Raw genomic sequence first — 20,453 nt, 5'->3', positions numbered from 1 at the left:
AAACAACGATTGTGTGATCGTTCGGAGCTCACTAGATATATGTAAACTTTGCTGATAAATTTACTGTGAATAATTTATTGCAAAAATTATATGACGTCAGAGTAAGTCTTATGACTTTATCGAGAATTTGGAAAGTGGTGCCAATTTTTTGAAACTCTTCTGGCAAAATTGATACCACAAAAGAAAAGATATAAGTTGCAATTATGAACATCACTGGAGCTGGACTTTATGAACTAACTAACATTGCAGTGCGACCACAAAAACTGAAAAGTCGTTTTATGACTTTAAGTTTTTCAAATTGGCTTGTATAATACGCTTTCGAGTTGATTTTTGATAATTATTTATTTTTAACTTTTGCTGGCCTGGCAACGTTTAGATTCGCTCTAGCAAAAATTGTCTGAAAAGTTTGATCACGCTCTGCATGTAAAACTTCATTAAACAAAACTTATTTTCAAAAATCAGCAGCTCGCTTTATTAAAAGTAAGAAACCGCATTAAGCTGATTCGGTAATTTTCGTCGTTGAAAGTTATACAAATAGTCGCAGAAACCAGCGCAGAATACATAATTCAAAATGGTTGTTGACTTGAAGCCGGCGGAGGTTAAAGACGAGGAGGGTAAGAAAAAACAATGGACTGATTTTGTTCCGATTTCGACTCCAGAGGCCCGGAAGAAAACAGCGGCTTTTGGGTGTGGCACAATTATGCTAATTGTGGCGATTGTGGGCCTGATTGTGATGGTGTTGGCTGTTGTGGGGTACTTCTCGGCCGAGGCCATTTTCTCGGGAGACAGCAGCAGGGCTAACATCTATTGCGAGCGTCAATACTGTCGAGATGCTTACATCAAGTAAGGCGGTTGTTCCGTTTTTTCTACCGGCGTGGGTTCAAGTCCCGCTCGGGCCCTATTTTGGGTAGTTAAAGAATTGAATTCAGGATATGGTTTTTGAAACCAATCGAGAAATCTTCACTCTTCACAGAGAATATTATGCTTGATTCCTTGAAATACTGATTGAACAAAATTGTATTCGGGGAAGTTATTATAACCCGGAAGTTAGAATAACGGGTAAGTCATAACTGGGAAGTTATTATTACGGGGTAGTTATTATAATCGGCTTGCATAATTCTTAACCATCAATAAATTTTTTAGCTTTTACGTTACCGCTTCATTTCCCTGCTATCACCTCTCACATAGAAAAGAAGATATCTAGATATTTTTTCTCCCTAGCTCACAAAAAAAATTAATCATAGAACTTGAATATTATGGAGCATTGGCTTCGCAAACCAAAACATAGCAGGCATACTGGAAGACAAGAGCCGCAAAATAGACAGATGATGCCACCTTTTTCAAAAAAAGACCACCCAGACCCAAAAAATGGGATTTTAAAAAATGATATTCTGATTCCAAATTCTATGCTAATTTTCGCAACAAAATTCAGACATTAAAGTATATAGACATATCATTATGACTCTTAGTGAGTGCAGAAATTGCCTTATTGAGTGAGCTAATTCATGAATGCTCTAAAAGTGCACTACTTGCACGATTCAAATATAACCCTATAGAAAATGCAGCACCAAATGACGTCACATACACAAAAAAAAAATTAGCTGCTGAGAAGTGGAAGTCATTGAAGAATCTTCCACTTTGCGTTCTTGGTACGTGAATAAATGGATATCGCAAAAAGCGCCAAACGCCAAATAAAACAATAAAAACTACGATGAGACCAATAATAGCATCGCTGTTGCTTGGCGTCGAAAGAAAATACCAAAAATTTTAATTACTCGCCATAAAACCATTCCAAACAGCTTTATATGGTCAATGTTAGATCTTTTTGAGTGGCGACCAGTTCCTTAGAACTGAAGCAAAACTTAAACTTTCGGCATAAACTTTCTAAAAAACAGTTGCAAGAAAGAAAACTCCTCAACTCCTTATAATTAATAGGGTTTCATAGGTAAGAAAACATTTGCAAAAAATGTTGAGTCAAAACTTTTGAACAAAAAATCTGCTTTAGATCGCTTTTGGTATATTTAAAATTATTAAAGCCTGGTTGAGAGCAAAGATTTTGGATGCAAATCTTGTCCGAATATTTTTTTTGAAGACAAAAAGATCAGAAAAAAACTTTTACGAAAACTGATCTAAGTACTACTTTTACTTGTTCTTGTTAGTTCTGAACGGGCCTTGCCAAAACTATCGTTCGATTGCTAACACTTTTTCAATGAACCTATATATTTTTGTAAAGATTTTAAAGAAGTGCCCAAAACGAGAAAAAACACTAGATGCAAATACTCCGGAATCGTTTCTTTGTTTCACGCCCTGCGCCTTTTTTCCGTAAAATTAAAATATGTTTAACTTGTCAATCAACAAGGCGGCTCGGTAATATGCGATCGCGCATAAGGTTCCGACCCCGCTCATCCATATTTTTGGCATAATTGTCCAGCAAATGAGGAACAGATGGAAAAACACAAAAAATTCAAGTATTTTTCAAAAAAACTGGTGTATGAACAAAAAGATAGCCTCCAAAGCAAATAACTCAGTGGAGTAACATTTGATGCATTAGATTGATGAGATATGCCGATATTAAGAAAGCGAGCGAAGACGAACAGCAAAATCAAACAACAACAACAAACATAAATTACATCAAAAAATTAATGTCCGTTTTAAAAAACAAAACTTAATAAAAAACTCAAAATAGCGTCAGACAAAAATGAAAATAAATAAAATAACTTGTAATTCGCCAGAAAAAAAATGGTTATTCACCAGTTCATAAAAAAAGCTTGGTAACAATGGGACAAAGAAAGAAAAGAAATTTTAAAGATAGAAATTTCGCAGAAATTTTTAAAAAAAAAAACAATTAATTTCAAAGTAATGAAAACCAATAGGAATCAACTAAAATATCCCATATGTTTACAGTTACCAATGCTTCTATAGAAGAGAATTAAGAACTCTTGGTATTCAATTTTTTTTGCAGTTACAAAAAGAACAACAAATAGATAACAAACTAAAAATCAAATAGAACTTGCCAGAAAATGATTTGGAAGCCGTAAAGCCATACTTTGCCCCCCAAAATATGTTCGATTGCACCTTCGTTGAGAACCGATAATGTATTATGTAGCCGCTCATTAATGAAAATAAGCAACAATTAGACAGAAAAGAAAAAATGCAAAATTATGTAATACTTGTTTTTTTTCGAAAAAAATTTATTTCCAAAGACATAAAAGCCATTAATTACACAATGAAAAATTTGAATAGGTTCGTCCATTAATCCAAAGGAAGCCCAGGAGACCTGCAATTATCCAGAATACGTCTTACGTCCACAAAAAGAAAATTTGACAAAAATCAAAAATTCATTTACTTTTTTTGGGAAAAACCCGTGTGAAAGCCAGTAAAGTCATAACAAATTCTCTTAAAACATTAGATTTTGTGACACCAATCCCATTTGACACCTTCCCTTGAAATGTATTATGTGTCCTCTCATTAAGGAAACTAGGTAACAATTAGACCAAAAAGAAAAAAGCAAGATTATAAAATACCTGTTTTCATCGAAAAAAAATTTATCTCAATGATATGAAAGCCATTAATTACAAAATGAAAAAATTGAATAGGTTCGTCTATTCTTCAGAAGGAGGCCCTCGAGAACTGCAATTATCCAGAACAAGTCTTACGTCTACAAAAAGAACGTCAATTATGACAAAATTCAAAAATTAAATGACTTTTTTTCTAAAAAACCCGTGTCGAAGCCAGTAAATTCATAGCGAATTCCTAAAAAACATTAGATTTTGTGACACCAATCCCTTTTGACATCTTCCCCTGACAAAAATAAAGTCATCTTTAACCTTTAATTAACGGGACTAGGTAATAAACGAGACCAGGTAATAAAAGGACAAAATTGCGAAGTTGAAATGTTTTTTTTTTCATTTTGGAAAACAATTGATTTCAAAGGCATTAAAGCCATTATCTATCTTCTATTATCAGGACATCAGCTCATCTACTCTTCCAGGAAAAGCGAAACCGGGTCATTCTACAGGAAATAAATACGACTAATAAGACGAAGTAAAACCGACAGTTAAAGACAAAATCAAAAAATTCAATTCAATTCTTCGAGAAAGTATTGTCGAAGCGGTAAAGAACCACAATCTATGTCGTTAAGGATTTAAATTTTATCAATTGTGCGTTATTTTGAACGTGAAAATGAGATATATGAACTGAAAATAACCTGATAATTTGACAAAACTAGAAAACATGAAAAATGGGCAAATACCTAAAAATTTTAAAAAAAATTGTGAAATCTTGTAGTATCAAAGCCAGAACACCATAACTTAAGGCGTAAAACCGCAATAAATACTAAATTTTATTTCAGCAGAATTATGGTACACTCTTTGATTGCTGACACTAAGGTACAAGTTGAACAAATTAAGAGAAACATGGAGGCAGAGTTCAATAAGCCATTTTTTATTTAAAAATCAAATATTTTAAAAATCAAAACGACCATAAGCTTCCAAGCAATCAACTAAATAAATTAATTTCAAGCTAATTAGGGAGCCAATAGGACCTATCACTAGTAAGCTTTGATTTGAAATGTTGTGTTATTTAATTAATATAAAAAAGATCGAATTTTTTTTTCATAAAAAACCGACTGACGACAATCCGATTCATTTTTGGATTGTAACGGTCCAAGATTGGTACAGAACTAGTCCTGCTAATTCTGATTGTCCATTAGAAATATTGAATTTTTGGAATATCTTTGATATAGATATTTTGTTAGTTAAAAAATAAATGCTGCGTTTTTGATAATCAACGAATAAAGTTAGAAAAAAACGGCAAAGTTTTATTTACAGAGCACTCTGAACGGAAGGTTGAAGTAGAATTAGCCCCCTTTTCAGTCTACAAAGATTGTCTTAGTTGTGTTTGGGCGTGCAGTTCTTCGCAAATTTGATCAGAGTGGACTAAGGAACTTATTTCGTGCTGTTTTTGATGAAAAAGTCTGAATTTTGTGAAATATTTAGCCGGAATTTGTGACAAAAAAAATCAATGAAAATAGCCGACAATATATTTTGTCTTTAAACGTAAAATCAACAACAATTTTGTGAAACATTTATTAAATTTTATCAAAAATTCCGAAAAAAGGTGAATGAAATCAACGGAATTCACTCTTTTTTCTCGAAAGTTTAAACCTCGATATCTCCCTGTCAAAAACGAAAATCAAAAAAATCTTTTTAATTCAATATTCTACGCTGGACAAGCTTCCTAATGATACCATTCTCAACTCTCTACGATGAATATATCGATCGGCCAAAATTGACTGAACAAAAAAACCCATTTGAGTATATAGTTCCTCCCCCCTCAAGAGGGGTCGGAACAAAAAGGTTATATGGAGCATAACCTTGTGGAAAACATTACTTCAGTCAATTTCACCTCTATTTTTTCTTGTTTAAGTTATTTCTAATTTTTCGTTGATATTTCCATTGAATAATTTATTACGTCGAATTCATGTCTTCACCTACAGTATATATTAACATCAAAAATTATCTAGATATTGCTTGTCAACAAACTAACTCATAAATGATTTTTATACAGATCAAAAGTTCAGCGTTAGAAAGATATACAAATATTATAATAAAACTTCAGCAGTTGAAAGTAACAGTTTTGTTTATCATTTCCTTAAAACCATTTTTTTATCAATTACAAAAATTTTTCACAAAATAAGGCAAGTGTGAAAAAATCCATTTTCAATCAAAGAATGCACCTTTTGCCAATTGATTAGAACAAAAAATCACTTAACAAGAGCTAAAAATTATCTTAATTGTCTTCTTATTTCTTCATAAATATGTCCGGACATTTTTTGTAGCTTGTTTTCGGCAAGCGTGGACAACAATGAAAAGATTTTGTCACTCGAGTCCACAAAACGTTCGTCCACAACGCATTAGTCATGTTGTCCGCAATTTCAGTATTTAATGGTAGCTTATGATAACGATTGTGTCATTTTGGCCAAAATGAAAGATAACGTAATTGTTCCGACCCCACTTGTGGGGGGGAGGAACTATATACTCAAATGGGTTTTTTTTGTTCCGTGAATTTTGGCCGACCGATATATTCATCGTAGAGAAATGTGCGTGGTATCATTAAAAAGCTCGTCCTGCGTAGAATTCGAAATTAAAAAGATTTTTTTGAATTTCGTTTTTTCGAGGAGCTATCGAGGTTTAAACTTTCATGTGAACACTGGATATTTGGTTCACTTTTGTTCACTTTTACCGTAATTTTCGTTCGAATTAACGTTTTTTCTACGAAAAATTTAATTCAAAACTAGATTTCACGCCAAAAAGTAAATCAATTTTAGGTTTTTAATAGACGAAAGGAGATAATAAAGATTAGTTCTAGTCTTAGAGGGAAGTTTAATATATAAAAAAAATTCGAATTAGGTTTGGGAGCTCTTTTTTTAGAAAATTTTGCAATTTTTTTTTGTTTTTTCAAGTCACCTAGAGACTACTAGACACTTTTAATATCGAAGTTCCGTTAATGACAAACTTCTTTTACGATCAAATGAAGCCCAATGAACAAAAAATTTGTTTCGAAGGGATCGCTCATGTTTTTTTTTGGACTCGTATCTCAAATTTCGTAATTTGAAATGAAATTTTGATTTATTTTTTGAGGTTTTACTATAGTTTTATAATCCTATGGCATGAATTTGTTGACTAAACGTGCAATAGATTTGCTAATGAGCATTAAGTGAACCTATCTAGTGCTGTGAGTGGACAGCTAATGGCTGTTAAGACTTTGAAAATAAGTTTTTTAAAGTTAGTAAATCAGAAACTTGTTTTTGTGAACTGTAAGTTCGTCTCAGTAAAAACAGGATTGAACTCCTTCATACCAGTGCAACATAATTTAATCTCATTGGCGGCTTTATCAAATAACTATTGGTTATACGTCTTCAATGCAACAAGATTTCAAATTTTTTTAAAAATTTTTTGGAAATTTCGTTTTATTGGTTCATTTTGAAATCTTATCACGTCATCCTAATATTGATGGCTACATCTTCCTTTAATGAAGACGTCTAAAGGATCATAGATAAAACTTTCTGAAAAAAAAATATGGTTTAAATGGCTTCAACACTTTCTTCTCCCATTTTTCTAAAGAATTTTTGGTTTTTGGCTGTATTTGTTGTTTTTTTTTCATAGTCATCAGACATATTGTGATGTCCTATTGATTACCTAGGCATCATAAACATCCTTGTATTCACATCGTGGCATAGCTGAGCGTATTCATTGAATTCCTATGAAAGCTTTTGAGTTTAATGGCTGGCTGTTAAGACTTTAAAAATATTTTTTTATTTTTTTTTAACATAAATCAATCTTAAGCTTATTTTCGTTGATTGTAAGTCAGTCTCGGTAATGACAGAACCGCTTTTTTCTACATCGGCAACAATTTATCTAGTTAGCGGTTTTGTCTTCTAACTATTGGGTTTTTTTGACTTCGGTGCACGAGTTTTCATAATTTTTATAATTTTTGGATTTTTTTAAGTAATTTTGGTTCCTTTTGAAATCGTATTACATTATCCTAATATTGATAGCTCCCATTGGCTTAGTGAAGACGTTCAATGGATCGTTGAAAAAGTTTTCAGAGAAAAAAGCTTATGGTTTAAATAGCTTCGACACTTTCTTCTCTCAATTTTCTACCGAACTTTTGGATTTTGCCTGTTTTTGTTGTTGTTTTCATAGTCAATGACTTGTTGTAATGTCTTATTGATAAATTGACAAACATCCTAGTCGTCACATCATCTAGGCATAATTTAGCGTATTAAATGCCTTCCGTTGAAAGCTGTATAATTTTTTGACTTTGATACTATGGGTTTTCTCAAAAATTTCGTGATTTTGATGTATTTTTCTTTGCCATACGACTTATTGTGATGAGTTATTGATGTCACATGAATGAAACCTATGATTGCTATTTCATCGAGGCAGAATTTAGTGTGTTTAATTAACTTAAAATGTAGCATTTTTTTAAAATTCAAACATCTATTTTTGTTATCTCTTCATTTGGTTGACAATTTAGTCAAAAATGTAGATGAGCTCGGGTCGGAACATCATGTGCGAACGCACATTGCGAGCCACCTTGTTGGTTTTTAAATTCAAAAATATAGGGAAAGGTTTACATGTACCTTTGAATACGGGTGACCAAATTCATGCTTTTTCCGTCAATTATGTTACGATAGCGTGATCACTTTGCATTGTGAATTGGTACGGCGGGTCCACGAAACTTCCAACAATCTCAAAAGCAGCAAGATTCACTTTTGCCACGTATTTTTGGTAATTTTTCAACCGATCTACAAAACATCGGATGATTTCTTTGAAAAGTGTTTGAAATTAACACTACAAAAGCAGAAATAACTATAGTCACACAAAAAGGCTAGTCAGTCTCACGAAAATTTACAAAGTCACCCAAATTCGACCTAAATGGTCGAGGAACGGATGACGCGCTTACATTTTTTGGGTCTTTCTCATAATAAACGTTATGAATTTCCATTTTATTTCAGTGAGCACATGCATGGACAAGATATCTGTGAGATCGACGCACAAAAGGTTGAGAACATTTACGAGGATTGGTTGGACTTGGTGGACGGGAAGGAAGGTAAGAAATAGTTTTAACTTAAAAACTAATGCTCGGATGTGATGAAACATATTGTTCCAATCAGTTTGTTCGGTTCCGGCCAAGAACTTAATTTAGAAAAGTTGAATTTAATTTGAATCAGTCGGCAATAGTATAAATACATCAGCATTGATGTACGGAAACCCGAGTCGCCACTTCTTAGTAATCATACTGAAATCATATATGATACCATACAAATCATAGACTGTATCCTAGTATGATCTTAATAAGATTTCCATTTTTTATATATGACTTTGTATGATTTTTAAGAAATCATAAATGATCTTTGTATTAAAACCAAGAAACCATAAGCAATGACGTTCGCTGAAACGTCGAACAAGCATATATGATTTTAACACACACAACAAGTTACAAATTGCACGTAAATATGCTGCCATGTCTCTTGAACTGAACTCCAATTTGAACCTTAATAACTCGTGTAACTTGCAGCAATAAGGGCTAAGTTGATGGAATGTTTTGATTCTCAACACCTCCCCCCCTCTTCCCCTACTACTTCATACGAACTGCTAAAGTATTTCACGATGTACATTACTATGTCACAGTTTCTAATTCCATTATCGGAAGCTTTTTACAATTCCAGCACCTTCAAAATATAACAGTCACCTCAAACATCGCGAAATTGAGCTTTCATTTTTAAGATGATAAAAAAGTAAGTTTAAATCTCGAACTTCTTCAGGTTGAGGTCCTCGTTTATGACGCAGACCAATTTAGAACGCACACAGGAGGAACGGTGCGTTAACAAAACACACAGGCAAGGATTTTTTAACGATGAGCAACATAAACGCATCAAATTCTTACGGCCGAGGCAAAGTCTGCGACTATTGTTGGTTTATTGAGCTATTTTTCAAATTGAGTAAGACTGTGCGGGTATTCTTTCATTGTTGTTTGTTGTGTGTAGTCCAGTGTCGAGAGTACATCAGAAAGAACGGTGGGGTGTTCCACATAGAGGTGGAGCATTCGTGTGATGCCCTGCCCACTCTCATTGTAGTGGACACCATCAATGGTCATTCTGTCGTCAAGGTCAGTCAGTTATTTAGTCGAGAAACCAAAAGTTTATCATGCAAGCTCTTGTGGGAAACAGTTTGTCTTGCTAGAAGATCTTGAAAACAAGTTTATCTGACAAAATTCATTCAAGTTGAAAAAAAATAGTCTTTCAAAATGGTTGTGTGCACAATCTCATTCAAATTTCCTACCTCTCTTTACTCATGCGAAACCTGTCATAAAAAGAATAGCCCCCATCACTCTATGATAGCAATGTGATTATTAGGGAGACAATAGGTTCTAGCCCCACAAAATAAAGGGACAGGAGAGGACAAATTTTGGTTCGTATTGACTCGTTTTTCTTCTCCATGTCTCAAATTTTTAAGAAACATTTAAACACCAAATGAAACAAGGCTGTTCATGTCACTATTCACACTTAGCATCTATGCTTTATGTTTTTTCTTCAAGTTAAAAGAGAGTCAAATGCGTTCATTGGAGTGCTTTTGCAAGGATTTTGTCCGATATCGGGATACAGGCATTCTTCCGTCTTTGATCTCGTCTTATCTGTCATCTGTCGTCTGCAAAGGAATAAGTGCTGTCCGAGGTCCATAAGTGTCTTTTCACGCAAATGATCATTAGCGTTTATTGAATGTCTGCGTCGACATGTTCGAAACGTTGATGTCTGCAGTCATCAGAAGGATTTTTGATCAAAAGTATTGTGAGGTTGCTTTGGCCGTGCAGAATTAGATGATGTATTGAGGTGTACAACAAGAGTGCCTTGCAAAATTGTTGCCATTTTTCAACGGTCAATTGCGGTCTTGAAGAAAAAGAGATTTGTTTTTTAGCAAATGTCATACTATTTGCAAAAAGAAAAACTCCGAGTTTTCTAATGATGAAGTTGTTTCTTCATTCTTCTCGTCAGATGGAATATCTTCAATGAATGTTGATGGTTGAGCTCCTTTTTTCCCTAATTTCAGGTTTTACGGAGGAGTTCAGCAGTTGCACTGTTCTCTACATTATCTTGTAATGCCAAATATGTAGTCGAGATTGAGAACCTCTCGTTATCAATGTTAGGATGAAGTTAACGTTTTTTGTTGGTTACGCTTCACAGACAAAGGTAGAATTGTTTTTCGGGAGGGTATGGTATTGCTGAGATGCCAACACAAAACTGGCGACTAGTTTGAGCCATAGATGAGGAGTTTCAACTGTCGCTAATTAGAGTGGCAGGGCTAGGAAGAATTCAAATTTCATGGTATGGGCTTACAGTAATTAGGATTTGAGGTTCCATGTTTTTTCCGCCGAGTGATAAGCTATGAAAATCGCTGGTTGGTTTGAATCAATATGGCGTGATAGCCGAGAGGTAATGTGTGTGATTCACACGCCAATGATTGAGAGTTCAATCCGCTGCCTCCGCGAAGCTGGCTGCGTGAGGATGAGCTCTTACTTAACCATAGCTTCAGGTTGACCATAGCCTGACCAATGTTGACTGCAATGATGGTACCACGTCAAAATTTCAGACGCAAAAAAAGTGGACATAGTCACCAAAAAAGAGCAATGATGCTCATAAAAAGAACAGTCAGAAATGTGGGGAATAATAAGAACAAGGGCAGCCGAGAACCGGCCGCTTTGGCCTAATGCTGATCCGCTGCGATGACGCAGGAACCAAAACTATTATTATTAATATATGAGTGGCGGTGCTGTCTCTCCGGAAAGATTTTGTTGCGCAACTTTTTTCTCGTTCTAGTCTCTCCGAAACCAGCAAGTTTATCACCAAACGTTGTTGCTGCAGCTGCATGCTTTTCTTTCTTTGGGATTCAAAATTGTCAGATAAGCGCAACTTTTTTCGGACGACCAATTGTTGCGGGACTCTTCCGTCCTCGTATTTTGTTTTGATGTACACACCTGCAGCAACCGTCAGCATTGCCGCGTGCTTGAACGTATGAAGCGGATAAACAACATTGATAATGTGGACAAAAACTTCGGATTTGGTTTGGGGGTCTGCAATTAAACACTTCAATTCATTGTTCAACTTCTTGCTAATAGTTTTCAGTCAAAATTGCAGTTTTTTCCCCCACCTTTGATCGTCTTCCGTAGATTGCATTTTATTCTAATAGCAAACAGCAAAATCAGCCATGCTGGATTACACACGGAAGTCTCTGTTCAAAAATCTTTATTTTCTAGCTGTGTTTCAATTCGGCCAGATATCGTCAAAAAAGTTGTAATGAACTTGACTTTTGAGCAGTCAGAACCATAAATTGAAAATAGAACGTGCAAAATGAGTAAGACCAAGATAACACACCAAGACAATATGAAATGATGATTAACAACTTTAAGCAGAGTTATAGATGTAGTTGATGACAAAAGTATCATTTTGTTAGTTGAAGAAGACTTAAAAAATTGAACTTTCCTTATTTCGGAACAGTTTTGATTTCTCTTGTAGTAATGTGTGTCTGCATGAAGTAATCAATCTCAAACTTGTCTAATATGTACTTGATAGATCTTTTTAATTCTCTCCAGACGTCTGATGAACGTTTAATGCGCGTAGGCAAAAAAAAATGTTGTTTCTTGGATTGAAAAAAGGGGTATTTTAAAGGTTTCTTTGAGCCATCTTTGTTCCAAAGGAAACGCAATCTGTCCTAGTCGTCTGGTTGAATTCCCTCTTTCCACGAAGATGGCTTCAATGCCGTCTGCAATTATTGATACGGACTATTACCTGAAGCGATTGGTAGGTCTAGTTCTAAGGGTAAAAATTATTGTTAGGTTTAAGCGTAATAAACCGTCGGTATGCTCCGTTTTAAACGCATGAAACCGTCGTTCAGTTTGAATTCAAACATAACAAGCCGTTTCATGTTTGGCTTCAAACGGAAGAAACCGCCGCTTTTCCTGGTGTCAAACCACAGTAACTTCCTTCAATGCAAATTAATCCACATAATTCACATCAATATTAAACATGAATGTTGCTTTTTTGGATACTTTTTTACATAACATTCCACTGAAATGAAGTTTGAAATATTTTGATGTTATCCTGATGCCATTCCTGATAAGAAATCGTTTTCAGAACCTTTTGCGTTACGTTTGGATCAGTTGATCTTTCAGCAAGATTTCGACCTGGTTTATCAAAATTTGTTATGAAAAGATGGTTCAACATAATTCAATTTATTTTTAGTTTTTTTAAAAAAATCAAATTTTGCTTGTCTTACCTAGGTTTAAATTTCCATTCTACCATACTTCAAAACCTATTTAAAAAATGGTCCGTGTGTTTGCAGTCTTGCAGTCGATTTCCCAAAAACTACGAAAGATTTTCAGGTTTTTAAACGTAAGAGATCCTTTATAAGTTTGGTGTTTAAACGTAACAAACGTTATGTACTTTGGCTATTAAACAAATGAATCAGTTGGTAAAAACGATTTCAAACCCAATAAAGTCATATATCAAAACCCAATAAAACCATATACCAATGAAAATAATAACCATGACTGTTCAACGTATACGTTGCATCTTTAAATCTGAAGACGCACAAGAGATTTAAAATTTTTCAACTAATTTGGTCACAGAACTAAAAGGAAAATTTTATTAAATTTGCACATCCTGTCAGATTTTTTTTCAAAAAAAAATTAGGTTTGAGTTTACAGCTTGTGATGGTTTCAAAGAAACATAAAAAAACTTAGAAGTTTTCTTTATTAAAGTTTCAAAGAACGAAAGAAGCACTTACCTGACGAACTTTATTGCTGCGTCGATAAGTAATGGCCACAAAACTAAACTCAATTCTAATTTTGTTTTGGCGCTATCATTATCTTATTGACCTATCAATCATATGTCAGAAGTAATTTCTCCCACCAACAGAAACCTGACTCTAACAACCACCGACCTCCAGCTAATGAACTCGATTGTACCCAAGCCATATATGATTCTCATTTGAAATGTTGATGAAAACAGAAAATCACCTTCGGGATTCGGGGTTAGATCTATTTACATGCCAATCATGTAAAATATTTTTAGCTAATCTAAAGTTTCTATGTATATTTTCGCATAGATAACTACTATAAATACAAGCTAAATTTTGTATATTTTCAGTTCAAATCTTATTTTAATATTCAACTTATTGAATTTTTTGACCCGTGTTATCGACCACCACAATGGTGTCCAGACCAGCTACAGACAGACCAATTTCGGATCTACAGAATGCAGATTCAGCTACTGCGTGGATTTTGTCCTTTGTGGCGAAATGTAGCGCAGAGAAGAAGAGGACAAGGTCAACACCGATGTTACTGTACAGGACCTACAGGTAACCAATCTCTTCCTTAGTATGTGCGGGCAGGATGCAATTATTAAACTTAGGAGCCTAATGCGTCCTAGTAATGTGATAGACACTCCGTAAAAAGATGTCAGATTAGCGATTCAAAATTATTTTTCTTCTAAGGAGAGAGTAGTAACGGCAGAAAGGGCTAAATTTCTGTCCATAATACAATGCGTAGGGGAGTCAGAAGACGACTTCCTAGCACGTCTTAGAGAAGAAGCACGCTATTGTGACTTCGAAAAACTGAAAACAGCGGCCAACCCCGATGAGGAATTGGTAAAAATAAAGTATATCTCAGGTTTGAGGTATCCTGAAGCAAAATTAGACTACTAGACGGTTTTAAAGCAAAACCAGCAATGTCGGTTACTGAAAAGACCGAGAACTTAGAGTTCAGAAGTCAAGCAATGACTTTTGCAAGCTCTTCATCAGGTAATAAGGCCTTTACTGTGGAAAGAAGTTGAGTACATCTCCAAAAAGACCACCTATCAAAAACCAAATGAAAAAATTACTGCTAATAAAAGCAACAACATGTGCACTAGGTGTGGAGATAAGCCACATTCTAGTAGACCCTGTCCAGCGCTATGTAAAAACTGCAACAACTGTGAAAAGGTTGAAAAGATGGAACACTTCTCAAAAATGTGTAGAAGCAAACCCCAAACGAATTCAGTTAATTACAATAGACAGAATAACTTTTGCGAAGAAGAAAAGGTTTCCTCAGAGCAAGCATCTCCAGCATTGGATTTGGGAATATTTTTTACTAAAAAACAAATCTTTATCATGTCTGTGACATGGGAATTTATATCAATAAATAAATGCAAAGTAAAAATCCAGGTAGACACAGGTGCAGACAGCACAATGAAATCATCAAAAATATGGACTGAGCTTGGTAAACCTCAGTTGGATGGTAGGAAAAGACATCTCGAAGTTTATGATGGTCATCAATTAAGGCATCTGGGATCAGTTATTTGTGACGTTGAGTGGAACGGAAGCAGGCTCACGCAAAAACAACTAGCAGTTGTGCAGTCTGATAAAGAATTTGGACTACTTGGTAGAGACCTTCTTCCCAAGCAGGGTGTGAACAACATCACAGCTGAGCACCTACTTGCTGTGATGGGTTACAAAACTCATGAGAAGCTGATACCAGGAGCCCAGCCAATGTTCTGCAAAGCCAGAAAAATACCTCTACCTCTTCAAGACAAGGTCACAGAGAAGCTGGCACAAATGGTCAGACAAGGCATCTTTGAACCGATACAGCCATGATGAGTTACTAATGCATCTCCAGTGGTGTGGCAGAGAAAGAAGAGTGGAGAACTGAGACTTTGCGTGGACTTGAAAGTGCACATCAATGGCAAGGTCATGGATGAGGACTACCCAATACCAGACATGGAAACGATCTTCCACAACCTACATGGGGCCTCAGAGTTTAGCAAAATTGACCTCTCAGATGCTTACTATCAAATTGAACTTGACAAAGAAGCAAAAGATATATGCACAATCAACACATCACTGGGACTGTTCAAGATGTGCCGACTACCTCAGGGATTGAAAAACTCTTCTTCAATGTTCCAGAATTGCATCAAATCAACACTCAAAGGAATCAAAAGTTTTGTGATCTTTCAAGCCGATGTATTGGTGTAAGGAACTACCAAGGAGCAGTTCGACAAGGGAATGCTTGCAGTCAAGAGTCGACTACGTGAGAAAATTTTTATTATTAATGAAAAAAATCTAACTCAAAACTGGTAGATAGCGTTAGCTTTTTGGGATACTCCATTTCAAAGGAAGGAATAGCACCAGATTCCAAAAATGTTGAAAAACGCAAAAGCACCAACTAACAACAAACAACTCGAATCGTTTGTTGGGCTAAATAATTTATTCGGAAGAATGATTCCTGATTTTGCAACAAAAATGCTACCCTTAAATAACATGAGAAATGGCGATTTCTCATGGGGCAAAATGCAACAAAAAGCCTTGGAAGACATAAAAAATGAATTATGTGCTAACCCACTAGTACAGCAATATAGCCTACAAAAAGAAGCAACAGTTACTACTGAAGCCTCTGAAAAAAACCATTGGTGGGGTTCTTTCGCAAGAAGGACATCCAGTCATATATGTATCGACAAAATTGACTCCAGCGGAACAGAACTACTTGAACATAGAGCGGGAAGCACTGGCAATTGTGTTTGTGGTCATAAGACTTAAGCAATTCCTTCTTGGAAGACAATTTACCCTACAGACTGACCACAAACCATTCAAATATCTCTTTGCACCAGACGCGGAGATCCCAAAGACAGCATCAGCGAGAATCACAAGACGTGCAATAACTCTAATGAGTTTCGACTATGAGTTGAAGTACACACCAGGAGAGCAGATACCCCATGCAGATGCTTTGAGCTGAATGAATTTTAACGAAGACGAATCGGACAACGATCGACTGTGCTTCGCAATCAATAACATCTACTTCGCCCAGAGTGATTTGCTGACCCAAGCAGAAATCAAGACTGAACTTGGAACAAACAGACTCTTCCAGGACATAACGAAACGAATCAAAAGCGGCAATTGGAAACAATGTTCAGAAGCGGAAAAAGGATTCGAACAACAGAAAGATTCACTTACTTTACAGAAGGTAATCATCTTCAGCGGTGCAGCGGTGTTGTTCCTTTCATTCCACGCAAACTACGACAATTGGTTTTGGCAAAAGCACATGAGACACATCACGGGAAGAATGCAACTGAGGCATCAGTCAAAATGATAGCATGGTGGCCTGGCATTACCCAAGACGTTCGACACTTTGTTAGTAAATGTAAGAGGTGTCAAAAGAACAGGCCTAGCCTAGGAAAAACAGTCTCTACGTGGCCAGAAGCCGACGTTTGGGAACGGCTCTACATGGACTGGGGTTAGGTTGAGGACCAAGGCAATATTTTAGTAATTGTTGACGCGGGTTCTGGTTGGATAGAAGCTTTCCCCGCGGGAAATAGAACATCAGAAACAGTTAAAATATATCTTAGTCAAATCTTTGCAAGATTCGGAATACCAAAAACTTTAGTATCTGATAAAGGTCCTAAATTTGTAAGTGGTGACCTTAAACAGTGGTGTGAATCAATGGGAATTAAGAAAATGGAATCACCCGTATATCATCCAAGAGCTAATGGACTAGCTGAAAGAGCAGTTCAGACAGTGAAGCGGGCACTTCAAGCAAGGAGTTCCAAACTCAATGTGTCAATTGGAGCATTCCTGCAAAAGGCACTGATGACACATCGCAACACTTCAAAGGTGAGGGACAAAACTCCAGTTGAACTCTTGTTGGGACGCAGAGTGAGACTACCAGCAATAAGAGATTTCGACTTGTGCAAACCCATTCCATTCAAGGCCAACGAAAAGACAAAGACAGTTCCTGCTACCTTCATCATCAAGAAGGGCTTGAACACATCTTTCATACAGCCCGAAAACTCAGCATGGACTATTCTAGAGAGCGACTACCAAATTGCGAGACTAGACGAGGACAATGTGAAAACTGAACTGGCAATGGAGGAGCCCATATCTCAATCAGAACAACAACTTCAGAACACAAATGTGCGACCTTCACTTCAAGATGAAGCATCTGCAGCCACATGATCTGCAGAACACCAAAAAGCCGAAACCTCAGAGCCTTCACGAACATCAACAAGAAACAGAAAACAACCCGACAGATTTGGAGAACCTATACCCACAAACTTGCTTAAAAAAGGAGGGAGAATGTGATGGTTTCGAAGAATCATAAAAAACTTAGAAGTTTGCTTTATTAAAGTTTCAAAGAACGAAAGAAGCACTTACCTGACGAACTTTATTGCTGCGTCGATAAGTAATGGCCACAAAACTAAACTCAATTCTAATTTTGTTTTGGCGCTATCATTATCTTATTGACCTATCAATCATATGTCAGAAGTAATTTCTCCCACCAACAGAAACCTGATTCTAACATCTACCGATCTCCAACTAATGAACTCGATTGTACCCAAGCCATATATGATTCTCATGAAATGTTGATGAAAATAGAAAATCACCTCCGGGATTCGGAGTTAAGATCTATTCACATGCCAATCATGTAATATATTTTTAGCTAATCTAATTTTTCTCTGTATATTTTTGCATAGATAACTACTATAAATACAAGCTAATTTTTGTATATTTTCAGTTTAAAATTTAATTTAAAATTCTACTTATTGAATTCTTTGACCCGTGTTATCGACCACGACACAGCTCAAAGAACGCTATCAAAGTGCTTGAATACTCTAAAACAATTTGTTGTATGGAGACTCGAAACTCAACGTTTTGTATGGACAAAACCAACGCTTTCTTACTTTTCAAACCAATTCCACCAAACTTTTCCCAACGTTTTAAAACCGATTTTACCAATATTTTCTAAATAAAACATACTAGCGCTTTCTTAGGTTCCAGACCGACTGAACCAGAGATGTCCTCCGTTCCAAACCATACATACTGAACAAACCAAGCATACTAACTATTTCTATTTTTGTCGTTTTTGTTTGCTCGTCTGAACTAGGGACTCTTTTCACAGAAAAGTTCAATAAAAAATCCAAAAAAATCACATTGAAAACTTATCTCCGAATTGAGTGAATATCATTATACGATTTTAAAAATAGATCAAAACTTGTTGCTGCTTTACAGGCTGAAAAGAAGGCAGGTGACGGCTACTTGTGCATGATGTTCCAAAACGAAGATTTCATGGGAGACACTTTGGAGGAGATACAGCAGTTTGAATACAAAGCGAATAAGGATGAGTATGACATCAGAATCAACAGAATCACCAGCTCATTCTTCAACTTCGACAGACCAGTCAACAATGAAGAGTGGGCTGAACTAAGTAAGTGCTATATTTCACACAAACACACACACACACACACACACACACACATACACACACACACACACACACACACACACACACACCTAACAACACTGACCCCAGCATTATCCCTAACATATATCCGAGGTTCAGGTGCGCAAAGGTTTAAAGCGCGATATAGCACGGTAATTCCATGACTGATTTCTTTAAGTTGATTTTTGTGTTAAATGTCATTCACAATATTCTATCATCAAAATTCTGTTAGTTGTCATCCATCAATTTAGACAGTAGACACGCATTTTGTAAAAACGAATGGTTCTCGATAATTGTTACCGATCACTGAACGTCGTAGCCACCAGCAGTGCTTGATCCAGTAAGACACAGATCCGCTCACAGTCGTTGATTGTTTCAAACATCCAATAATTTCCTTTAACCCATTATCGAACAATTTTCTTAAATGCAATCAATCTTTTCATAAAAACAGAGTTTTTTAAATAAGCATTGTACTTCTAAAGAATATTTAAAAAAAAAACGTTGTTTTTCCATAGTCGTATAAATTCGGCTCCCATGAGACATCTCAGGAAAATTTTTCATGAAACCATGCAGATTTCCGCCCTACAATCCGGAATAAATGCCAACTATCTTGAATTTTTCGCCGTATTTTTGCCAACTATCTTGAAGTTTTAGACTGCGGTATAGGTTGTTTCTTTGTAGCAAGAACAAATTTCAATAAAATAAGAGGTCTGCTTTCTTTTCTAGTTATGTTTTTTCGCTGGTTTTTAGCTTCTAGTACAATAATCAAGAAAAATTGAGTCAGTTTGCTGACAACTTGACATATAAAGTTTTTTGCAATTGTTTAATTTTTTATCTCCTTTAATGACGGTTTTGATTTTCTGCTAAATCAGTTGTCGTTTAGATTAAATAAATTCCTACCTATAAACTACTTTTTTTGCAAAGTTTTCAAAAATGTTGCTTCCGGATTTTTTCGACTAGTTCCTCGACGTACATTCTGGAGATTTTACACTTTATTTTTTGCATTTTACACTCATCATCCACAATTCTTCTAACAATGGATTTATGGCTCAGTGGTAACATTAAATTATTCCTTACTATATCCCTTACTAGAATATAAAACATTTATCAATTGATGAAACCATAAATTGATGAAACATTACATTACATTACTTTTTTTTCAATTTTTAGAAACTTCTCAGCTGATTTTCAGCCCAATTTTTTTGTTTTACTATATTTAAGAAGTTATCTATGAAATGCAATTGTCTCAATTCCTGGTTCATCAAACTTTGAACATGGTCGTTTTTCGGAGATATATAGGCATGCAGGATGCTGGATTACACACGGAAGTCTCTGTTCAAAAAACTTTATTTTCTAGCTGTGTTTCAATTCGGCCAGATATCGTCAAAAAAGTTGTAATGAACTCATAAAGAACTGACTTTTGAGCAGTCAGAACCATAATTTGAATATAGAACGTGCAAAATGAGTAAGACCAAGATAACACACCAAGACAATATGAATTGATGATTGACAACTTTAAGCAGAGTTATAGATGTAGTTGATGACAATATATATATATATATATATATATATATATATATATATATATACATATATATATATATATATATATATATATATATATATATATATATATATATATATAT

General features: G+C 35.3%; 1 protein-coding gene across 1 annotated transcript; it reads left to right on the top strand.

Moving 5' to 3' along the window:
• Positions 1–361: 361 nt before the first annotated feature.
• On the top strand, positions 362–18,812 carry LOC142356241 (uncharacterized; the record flags this gene model as incomplete). The annotated part of the gene is made up of 4 exons (XM_075408187.1): positions 362–843; positions 8,522–8,616; positions 9,554–9,675; positions 18,597–18,812. Coding segments are annotated over exons 1-4 (705 nt in total), but the record flags the coding sequence as incomplete, so codon positions are not given.
• Between the last annotated feature and the right edge of the window lie 1,641 nt (positions 18,813–20,453).

This window comes from Convolutriloba macropyga, unplaced genomic scaffold, assembly GCF_964194025.1.
Source record: "Convolutriloba macropyga unplaced genomic scaffold, txConMacr16.3 SCAFFOLD_4431, whole genome shotgun sequence".
NCBI lineage: Eukaryota > Metazoa > Xenacoelomorpha > Acoela > Convolutidae > Convolutriloba > Convolutriloba macropyga.
Note: the sequence above shows the minus strand (reverse complement) of the source record. Positions and strands in the feature narration are given on the sequence as shown.